At 50.1% G+C, this 10,813-nt stretch overlaps 1 protein-coding gene across 2 annotated transcripts in view; it reads left to right on the top strand.

Moving 5' to 3' along the window:
* The window catches only part of TMEM187 (transmembrane protein 187), a 5,996-nt gene extending 3,274 nt beyond the window's left edge, over positions 1–2,722 (top strand). The window contains exons 1-2 of one of the 2 annotated variants that reach the window (XM_015566008.1): positions 1,127–1,265; positions 1,444–2,722. In XM_015566008.1, the coding sequence (XP_015421494.1) occupies positions 1,684–2,484 (801 nt within the window). In that variant the 5' untranslated portion in view covers positions 1,127–1,265; positions 1,444–1,683 and the 3' untranslated portion in view covers positions 2,485–2,722. Of the gene's footprint in view, positions 1–1,126; positions 1,266–1,443 lie in introns of those variants that run through there. The other variant, XM_006766921.2, reaches the window with a different exon arrangement.
* The last annotated feature ends 8,091 nt before the right edge of the window (positions 2,723–10,813 follow it).

Here is a 10,813-nt window from a genome sequence, read left to right as displayed (position 1 = left end):
TCGGTCAAGGACATGTACCTTGGTTGCGGGCAAATTCCCAGTAGGGGGTGTGCAGGAGGCAGCTGATTTGATGTTTCTCTTTCATCAATCAATGTTTCTGACTATCTCTCTCCCTTCCTCTCTGTAAAAAACCAATAAAATATATTTAAAAAAAAAAGAATCAACCAATGAATGCATAAATAAGTGGAACAACAAATCAATGTTTCTCTCTCCCTTCCTCTCTCTAAAATCAATAAAAAATCGGTAAATAAGTTATTTGCTTCTGTGATTGCAGGAAATGGAAAGTTGTATTGTGGGACAAGGAAGGAGGGTGATTGGGGGGGGTATAGCAACTCTGGGGAGGGCAGAAAGGTGAGCCAGGGTAGCAGGCCTGGAGGAGAGATCCCTGTGCTGCCTGGCCTCACACCAAGTAACAGAGGAGGCATGCTCATACTCGCCCCCTGCCTCCTCCAGCAACACACCATCTTGCCTGGGATTCCAGAGCTTAGACCACAGCTAATGGTCTCTTGTTCAGCTGGGTAGTTGGCTAAAAGGGTTTGGGGGCTAGCCTGGAAACTTCCACACATATAACGTCTCAGAAGTGGGAAAACCCATTCTGAGTTGTAAGAACAGATCTAGGGACCTTGGTGTCTCTAAATACAGTGGCTCTAAGGGAACTAGGGCAAGGAGCAGGATTTTTTAAAAAATATATTTTTATTGGTTTCAGAGAGGAAGGGAGAGGGAGAGAGAGAGAGAGAGAGAGGAAGAGAGAGAGCCGAAACCGGTTTGGCTCGATGGATAGAGCGTCGGCCTGCAGACTGAAAGGTCCCAGGTTCGGTTCCGGTCAAGGGCATGTACCTGGGTTGTGGGCACATCCCCAGTGGGAGATGTGGAGGAGGCAGCTGATCAATGTTTCTCTCCCATCGATGTTTCTAACTATCTATCTCTCTCCCTTCCTCTGTAAAAAGTCAATAAAATATATTTTAAAAAAAGAGAGAGCGAAACATCAATGCTGAGAGAGAATCATTGATTATAGCTGCCTCCTGCACGCCCCATACTGGGGATCAAGCCCACAACCTGGGCATGTGCCCTTGACCGGAATCGAACCTGGGACCCTTCAGTCCATAGGCCGACACTCTATCTACTGAGCCAAACCAGCTAGGGCAGGAGCAAGATTTTTATAGTCCACAGATGAGAGAAGAACAGCATAGTTGTCAAGAGGCACAAAATGCCTTGGCACAAGAAGATTCTAGAAGCCATGTGTAAGAAGGTGACATACTAGTACTGTATCAGTTTCACTTTTACTTGTTTTATGGTATGTGTGTATGTGTGTTTTTTGTGTTTGTTTGTGTGTTTTTTTTCTAATGAAAACTGTTGGTGGATCCTGAGGCTGAGAGTCGGCAAGATGGAGGCTCTTCTTTGGATGGTTTTCTTTCTAACCACACTCTTTTTCTAACCACAAAGGAAAAAGGCAGAACGGTCCTCCACGTGTGCCAGCCAATCAGCGGGACCCCCACCTCCCCGTGGCCTGCCACCGCCACTCCAGGGCAAGGTTGTAGCATCTGCGTCGGAAATCACGGGACGTCTGGTTCAGCTGGGAGGCCCAGGAGTCTTTTGCAAAAGCTGTTTATCTGAATTCTGAAAGGACAGTGAAGGCTGCCACTCTCTGAAGCTCTCTGCCCCAAGTCACAACTAGGCTTCCAGATGAATCCCAAGTCAGAGCAGGCCCTCTGCCACGTGGCCGTGGCCAGCTGCCTCTGCGTGGCCACCGTCTACATGGGCGTTTTTGAAAGCGTCTTTGTGGAAGTGGGCTATGAGCACTATGCAGAAGCCCCGGTAGCCGGCCTCCCCACCTTCCTAGCCATGCCCTTCAACTCGCTCATTAACGTGGCCTACGTGCTCCTGGGAGTGTACTGGCTACGGAGAAATGTCAGTGCCCTGGGGCACCCCAGTGAGGTGCAGCGGGCTCGTTACCTGAAGGATGTCTTCGCGGGCATGGCTATGGTCTACGGCCCCGTGCAGTGGCTGCGGATTGGGCTGCAGACGCACCCGGCTGCTGTGCTGGACCAGTGGTTCACCTTGCCCATCTTTGCGTGGCCTGTGGCGTGGTGCCTCTACCTAGACAGGGGCTGGGAGCCCGGCCTGCTCCTCGCCATCGAGTGCTTCTCGCTGTCCAGTTATGGCCTTTCCCTGCTGCATCCCCGTGGGTTTGAGGTCGCCCTGGGTGTGCACATTGCTGCCGCCATGAGCCAGGCCCTGCGTGTCCACAGGCGCCACGGCAGCAGGTGCTCAGGGGTGTACTTGGTTCTGGCAGTGCTCTCCTGCCTGGGCTTTGTGGTCCTCAAGCTGTGTGACCATCAGCTGGCCCAGTGGCATCTCTTCCAGCGGCTCACAGGCCATTTCTGGTCCAAAGTCTGTGATGTGCTCCAGTTCCACTTTGCGTTCTTATTTCTGACCAATTTAAGCCCTTGCCGGCGACTCCCTCCTGAGGGGAAGATGCAGTAAAGTGTGGAAAGAGGCTACTGACAGCCACTGGCCCCAGTGTCAGAATGGATGATCAGATGACATTTTGTCCTCAGTATTAAATTTCCTGGGCGTGATAAGATATGATTATTACATGGGAGAATGTCTTCCTTTGAGGTTATGGGCTTCAATATCTAGGCGTGAAATGGTATTCCCTATTGCACTATCCTTGTAACTCCTCTGTAATTTGAAATTTTTCAAAATAAAATGTTGGGCACCCAGCCAGTGTTGCTCAGTGGTTAGTGTTGGCCTATGAACCAGGAGGTCACGGTTTGATTCCCAGTCAGGGCGCATGCCCGGGTTGTGGGCTCGATCCCCAGTTTGGGGCGTGCAGGAGGCAGCTGATCCATGATTCTCTCATCATTGATGTTTCTATCTCTTTTTCTATCTCTTTCTTCCTCTCCCTTCCTCTCTGATATGAAAAAAAAAAATACCTGTGGCTAAAATCAATTGATGGCCTGAGCTGGTTTGGCTCAGTGGATAGAGCGTCTGCCTGTGGACTGAAGGGTCCCAGGTTCGATTCTGGTCAAGGGCACATGCCCCGGTTGCGGGCTCAATCCCCAGTAGGGGGCGTGCAGGAGGCAGCCGATCAATGATTCTCATCATTGATGTTTCTATCTCTCCCTCTCCCTTGCTCTCTGATACCAATTTTTTAAAATTAAAAAATAAAATAGATAAATAAAATGTTGTGGATAATGACCCCAAAGAAATTCCTGATGCTTGCAGTTGGAGAGAGTGGTTGTTTGCAATGACTTCAGGATGTGGGTTACAGTGTGGGCTGGTGACAGTGGAGTAGGGTAGGCCAGGCAGCGGAGTTACCCGAGAGTGTCCCCAAGAGGTGAGGGTCAGGGAGAATGAGTCACATGAAATACATGCCCAGCAGATTGATAGGGAAATCAGAAGGCCAGAGCACTAACTCACTGTGACATCTTAACTGCCAAGCTAACAGATCACATGGAAGCCACGTTACTCCGTAGCTTTTGTGGAACAGGCAGGGTGCGGTGTGTATAGGTGAGGAAACACACAAATGTTAAAAGTGGAATTCTCAACAGAATGTTGCTTGGTGGGTCCACCCTCAGCCAGGGTGTGTCTTAGATGTCCTGAGAGCAGTGATTTTCAACCTTTTTCACCTCATGTCATACATAAAGTAATTACTAAAAATCAGCACACCCCAAAATATATTTTTTTGCCAATTTGACAAAATAGGTAGAATTTTTGATTCATTCACACCAGGCAGCTATTGTGGTGGCTGTTGTCATTTTTTAACTTGACAATGTAAGGGAAAAGCGGTCAGTGCCTCTGACAAAATAGTTTTAAAAATTATTACGGGCCCGGCCGGCATGGCTCAGTGGTTGAACATCACCCTATGAACCAGGAGGTCACAGTTCAATTCCAGGTCAGGGCACATGCCGGGGTTGCAGGCTCGATCCCCAGTGTGGGGTGAGCAGGAGGCAGCCGATCCATGATTCCCTCTCATCATTGATGTTTCTCTCTCTCCCTCTCCCTTCCTCTCTGAAGTCAATCAAAATATATATTTTTTAAAAAGGTGAAGGCAGAGAAAGGATGCGCTGTTCCTGCCAAATGGCATCTCAGGACTGGTCATCCATGTGCTATTAGCTCAGTGCTCCCTGAGCCCCTCAGGTTGGCATGCGGACTGTTGCTATGACTACCGAGATGCTTTTGAAACTGAGTCCTTGGGCCGGATGATCTCTCCTCGCTGGGCACATCTAAAACGGGTGGTGGGTCTCAACCAAGCTGTCACCTGAAAGAACCCAGCAGGTGCGAGCCTATGAGGGCTGCCTCTGCTTGGGTGCCAGCCAACCAGCCAACCAGCCTCCACGCCACCCCAAAGGCCTGGGCAAATGGTCGGCCCCGCGCAGGACTTGAGAGCCCGAGGCAAGGCATGCCAGCAGGTGAAGAGCAGGGGCAGCATTTGTTTGGGGAAACAGCTTTATTCCATTACCGTTGTCTCGAAAGCTCTCTGTGCCCTAGAAGAGGAAAAAGATCGTGGGCGTCTCCAGAGAGGTTGCCCTTATCTCAAAGAGGCCAGAGGGAGGGAGAGAGGATGTGCTTTCTTGGGTGGCTCAGTTAGAGATGAGGGTGGAGGAATGATGGGGGCGGGCTGTTCACCTAGCATCTGGGGGATTTCCCTCCTTTTGCTATTTCTCTCTCCGTCGCTGTTTCCTTGACTGGCAGAGTGGCTCCACTGAGAATTGTTGGGACTTTGCAGCATAGGGTTGCTCATTCCACACATTTGAAGCACAAGCAGCAATTACTTCTTTTATTTCTACCAATACTTAATAAATGACCCCGAGAGCCTCCTGGTTTTCATTCCACGCCTGTGTCAGGCTGGGTCCCCACAGGAAACAGGTGGTAGGCTCAGATTAGGGTGATGGAGGACGGTTTCAGGGAGAACTACAGCACCACTGTACCAAGGCGGGGGTGGGGGTGGGGAGCCGCGGCGGGACTTCACCACTCGGCCTGGAGAGAACCCGGGGAAGGTGACCTCCACCCAAAGGTCTTGCGGAAGAGACACCTGGGCAGGCAGAGACCTCCAGAGGCCCAGCCCACTCTCCTGCAGGGGGCTCCCATCCAAGGTTGTCAGATGAAATGCAGGACAATGAATAATGTTCTAGTACCAGTATGTCTAAAATATCACATGAGCCCTAGCCGGTTTGGCTCAGTGGGTAGAGTGTCGGCCTGCGGACTGAAGGGTCCTGGGTTCAATTCTGGTCAAAGTCACATGCCTGGGTTGCGGGCTTGATCCCCAGTGTGGGGCTTCCAGGAGGCAGCCGATCCATGATTCTCTCTCATCATTGATGTTTCTATTTCCCTCTCCCTTCCTCCCTGAAATCAACAAAAACATATATGTATAAAAAACACAAAATATCACATGAGATGCCCTGGCCGGTTTGGCTCAGTGGATAGTGTCAGACCTTGGACTGAAGGATCTTGGGTTCGAATCTGGTCAAGGGCACGTAATTCAGTTGCAGGTTAGATCCCAGGCCCTGGGCAGGGTGTGTTGGGGAGGCAATCAATCGATTTGTCTCTCTCACATCAATGTTTCTCTCTGTATGTGTCTCTCTCACATGGATATTTTACTCTCCCTGTCTCTCCCCTTCCCTTCCAATCTCTCTGAAAATCTATGGGAAAATATCCTCGGGTGAGGATTAACCAAACAAAAATATAAATAAACAAAATGTCTATCACATGAGATGTGCTTACCTTGAAAAATCCTTCATTGTTATCTGAAACTCAGATCGAACTGGGAATGTGTTTCTATTTGCTAAGTCAGATAACCCTCCATCGAACTGACCCAATTAAAGCCAGAGGCCTGGAACTTTCTCTTTCAGCCCCGTTTTTTGTTGTGTTTTTTTTTTTTATCAGTGCTTCTCAAAAAGTGTGGTCAGCACTAACCATGCAGCATCCTGGTCCCCTCCAGCCCTGGATTCTGGGGCTGGGACCACACACCGCCTCAGCCCTGCCCCCAGGGCTCCAGGGTGCCAGCAACGTTTGAGAGGCTGAGGAAAGAAGGCTGGTGGCTGTGCCCCCACCCGGCTGTGCTCTGAGAAGTCCTTATTCTTGCCCCTCCCTGTTCCTTTATCCGTTGTTGTCACTATCATCATCTCCATTTTACACTCCCCCCCTCCGCCCCCCACAGCACAGCTGAGAAGCCAATAGTTACCAAACGGGCCCTCTCCCCACGTTTGGCCTAACGGTTTAGAGGTTCCAAAGCTGGGAGGAATCTTCAAAACCATCTGCGCCAACCCCCACATTTCACAGAAACTGAAACTCGAGAGAAGTTCGTCTTGGCTGCAAGTTGCAACACTGAGTGTCAGAAACCCAGGCGTCCTCTCCCGGCCCAAATCCCTGTCCTGCCCACCTCTGTTGCCCTGCCTCTCCCTTGGCATACCAGGGCCCCGGAGATTTGCCCCCCAGTGAACCTAGTTGTGTTGGTTTTGCTCTGATTGTGTAGGTAACACAGGCTCATGGTGGGGGTGGGAGGACGACAAGCCCCCCGGGAGGACTGTCAGGAATCTGGTGTCTCCACGATGGGGCATGTCTTCCCATGCACCTGCTCTCCCCACTCCACGGTGTTGGGCGCAGACGCTGCTCCAGGCCCCAGTGGGCTTCTGTGATGCCCCGACTATTTCACCCTGTCCTCATCTAGCACACTGATTCCCTGCTAGATAATGCCCAGGCGCTCCCTAGCCAGTTTAGCTCAGTGGCTAGAGCGTCAGCCCGTGGACTAAAGGGTCTTGGGTTCGATTCCCGTCAAGGACACATATCTCGTTTGCAGGCTGGGTCTCCTTCCCCAGGGCAGGGCACGTACAGGAGGCAAGCAATCGATGTGTCTCTCTCACATCAATGTTTCTCTCTGTGTCTCTCCCCCTCCCTTCCACTGTCTCTAAAAAAAATCAATGAAAAAATATCCTCGGGTGAGGATGAACAAAAGATAAAAAGAAAAGAAAAAGAAAGTGCACAGGTGCCCCCTCTGCACCCTGGAGCTCGTCTTTCTCTGGGTCAGTCTCAGGAGTGCGATCGAAGGGCACAGGGGCCCTGGCTGGTGTGGCTCAATTGGTGGGCGTGGTCCTGTGCAATGAAAGGCTGCCGGCTGGATTCCCCGACAGAGCACACACCCACGTTTTGGGCTCCGTCCCTGGTGGGAGGTGTGCAGGAGGCAGTCAATTGATGTTTCACACTCACATGGATTTCTCTCCCTCCCTCTCCCTTTCTCTCTCTCTCTAAAAATCAATTTTAAAAAAGGGCCGAGACCAGTTTGGCTCAGTGGATAGAGCTTCGGCCTGCAGACTGAAGGGTCCCGGGTTCGATTCCGGTCAAGGGCATGTACCTGGGTTGTGGGCACATCCCTAGTGGGGGATGTGCAGGAGGCAGCTGATCGATGTTTCTCTCTCTCATCGATGTTTCTGACTCTCTGTCTCTCTCCCTTCCTCTCTGTAAAAAATCAATAAAATATTTTTTTTTTTTTAAAAAAAGGGCACATGGGTTGCTTTTCCCACTGACCCTCATGATTCACATTTCTACCAGTGATGAGAGAAGACTTCCCGGGCCCCCACCCACCAGCAGGTGTTAGCACACTTTCTCATTTTGTGCCAATCGGACGGGAGTGAAACGAGATCTCATGGTGACTCTAACTCGTGCCTTCTCCACACACGTGCACATACACATTCACACACGTGCACTCACATATGCACAACTGGTGCTTGTGCATTTGTCTATTAGAAGTCTGTGTTTGTTCTGGAAGGTGCTTGTTTATATCCTTTGTGCAGAAGCCATTTTTGTATTGTAAATATTAACCAGTCATCTGTCACACAGATGATAAATATGTTTCCTTAATCTAAGGTTTGTCTTTTGGCTTTGTGGGTATCCTAAAGCAACGGGCTTGAAGATTGATGTAGTCACATAAGTCTATATGTCTTTTCTTCTTGTTTGTGTTAATCCTCACCTGCAGATATTTTCTCCATTGATTTTTTTAGAGTAGGAGGGAGGGAGGGAGGGAGAGAGAGAGAGAAACATCGATGTGAGAGAGACACAGCCAATAGGTTGCCTCCCACACAGGCCCCAACTGAGGCCAGGGATTGAACCTGCAACCCAGGTACATACCCTTGGTCCGGAATCAAACCCAAGACCCTTCCATGCCAGGGGGGCTGACACTAACCACTGAACAACACTGCCAGGGCTATGTCTGTCTTTTCCTTCATTGCTTCTGGGTTTCTAGTCTTGCTTAAAACAGTTTTCTGGTTGTCTAGAGTTTACTTGTCTACACATTAGCCAGCTTTGTCAAATCTTAACATCTATAGCTGCTTCAGATCTTTTTCATGATAACATTTTAATTATAAAAATATTGCCCCGGCTGGTGTGGCTCAGTTGCTTGGATGTCATCCCGTGCACCAAACGGTTGCTGGTTCAATTCCCAGTCAGAGCACATGCCCAGGTTGCAGGTTTGATCCCCAGTTGGGGTGCGTGCAGGAGGCAGCTGATCCCGTCGATGTTCCTCTCTCTCTCTTCCTCTCTCTCTCTCTCTCTCAAAACCAATTTTTAAAAAATTAAAAATTAATAAAATAATTATAAAAAACTAGTTAAAATTTGCATCTATGATAATAAAAGCGTAATATGGTAATTAGACCAGATGACTTTCCGGACAAAGCTGGGGTTGGGAGAGAAGCCTGGGTCCCGGGTGTCTGCTGGCGGCTGGGGGGGACGTCCGGGTCCCGGGTGTCAGAGGGAAGCTGGTGCTGGCAGCTGGGGGAGGGAAGGCCTACTCTTGCATGAATTTTGTGCATCGGGCCTCTAGTTTAGAAACAAAACAGAGCAGCTGTCCTCGTTGTCAGCATGGTGGTTTGCCGAAGCTAGTTCACTGGCACACTTGTGATCACGTTTTTTATTTTATTTTAAATATATTTTATTGATTTTTTACAGAGAGGAAGGGAGAGAGAGATAGAGTCAGAAACATCGATGAGAGAGAAATATCGACCAGCTGCCTCCTGCACATCTCCCACTGGAGATGTGCCCGCAACTCAGGTACATGCCCTTGACCGGAATCAAACCCGGGACCCTTCGGTCCGAAGGCTGACGCTCCTTCCACTGAGCCAAACCGGTTTCGGCTGTGATCACGTTTTAACTGAGGAGGAAATTCGCACACCCTGTGTGAGATGTTTCCTTGCACCGCAGAGAACAATGGATATTTTGTTTGTCTGCAGTTCAAGTTGGGCACATCCAACAGGCAAAGCACTTCCCTCTCACCTGTAAGGTCTCCATGAGTAAGAAATCTTTGGATAAATATCAACTAAGTGACCTGTGTTCTCAAGCGAGCCCCCAAATAGTCATGTGATCAGGGTAACCTCTTCCCCTGCTAAGCGGAGGCTTGGGGCCCATTTTTTCTCAGCTCTAATATGTTTGTGCAATCCCCATCCCCGTGGCTAAGACAAGCAGGCTTCATCCTAGGTGCCCCTGGAGTCCCTGCTGCCTCTCTGGTAAGTGACTGGTGGCTGTTGGGCCACATGGCCAGGCAGGGGCTAGGCTGGTTGCCAGGGCCCGCTGTGAGGCCCGAGAGCTCCGTTGCAGCCTGGGCCACGGCAGCACAGCAGGCCCTTCTAACCACGTTCATGCTTTTCTAGCCTTTTTTCCCCGTTTCCCGCCTTTCGCTTTGATCTTTGCCTTCTGCTTCTCTTTAGAACTGCTGACTTCTGGTTTTACTTCTGCCTCTTCTTTCGCCGCCCCGCCCCGACTTCCACTGGGGCCCCCACCGGGGTGTCTGTCCCGCCACCTCTCAGCCAGCACAGGCCTCTTCCTCTGAAAGACACGAAACCTAACAGATTGAGCTGGAGTCCCTTCCCTGCCCTCCTGCCCCAGAGTAACAGCATCCAGAGTTGGGTGCATCTGACTCCCCTGCATGCTCTCATGCCTTTTTAAAAAATACGTATTTTATTGATTTTTATTATTTATTTATTTATTTTCTATATATTTTATTGAGTTTTTAAAGATATATACTTTTAAAAATATGATAGAGAGGAAGGGGAAAGGGATAGAGAGATAGAAACATCATCAATCGGCTGCCTCCTGCATGCCCCTACTGGGGATCGAGCCTGCAACCTCAGGCATGTGCCCTGACCGGGAATCAAACCAGTAACCTCCTGCTCCTGGGTCACAGCTCAACCACTGAGCCACACTGGCCGGGCTCTCATGCCTTTCTAATGAGTGGGCATATGCATCAGCCATATATACTACTGTTTTGCATGTGTTGTAAATTTCTATAAATGCACCCGGTCCAGATCCTTCTCCCACTGGCTGCGGGATCTGATTGGTGAGATTTTCCCCAGGTCTCCCGGGGTGCCCCCCTGGAGAGCGCCTCCTTTGGTGCTTGTTGTCAATGCCTCCGCTATGCGTGAGCACTTGGCAAGGGAATGTGCTTGCGTGCGGCACAGCTACACTTCAACTTGAGTGGGAGCTGCCAAAGTGGTTGCTGAAATTATTGCCCACCTGAGCTCCCATGGTGCCACGGCCTTGCCAGTACTTGGTACTGTGAGGATCTACTATCTGTCTATCTGATGGGGAATGAAGTAGAATTTCATTTCCTTCCTGTTTGCCTTCCCTGGTTTAAAAGTGAGGGTGCCTATGCCCTGGCTGGTTTTTCTCAGTGGATAGAGTGTTGGCCTGTGGACTGAAGGGTCCTGGGTTTGATTCCAGTCAAGGGCACATGCTTGGGTTGCACGACACTCCCCGAATAGGAGATGTGCAGGAGGCAGCTGATCAATGATTCTCTCTCATCACTGATGTTTCTATCTCTCTT

Source organism: Myotis davidii, unplaced genomic scaffold, assembly GCF_000327345.1.
Source record: "Myotis davidii unplaced genomic scaffold, ASM32734v1 scaffold462, whole genome shotgun sequence".
NCBI lineage: Eukaryota > Metazoa > Chordata > Mammalia > Chiroptera > Vespertilionidae > Myotis > Myotis davidii.
The sequence above is the reverse complement of the archived record's forward strand: the minus strand, read 5'-3'. Positions and strand labels throughout refer to the sequence as shown.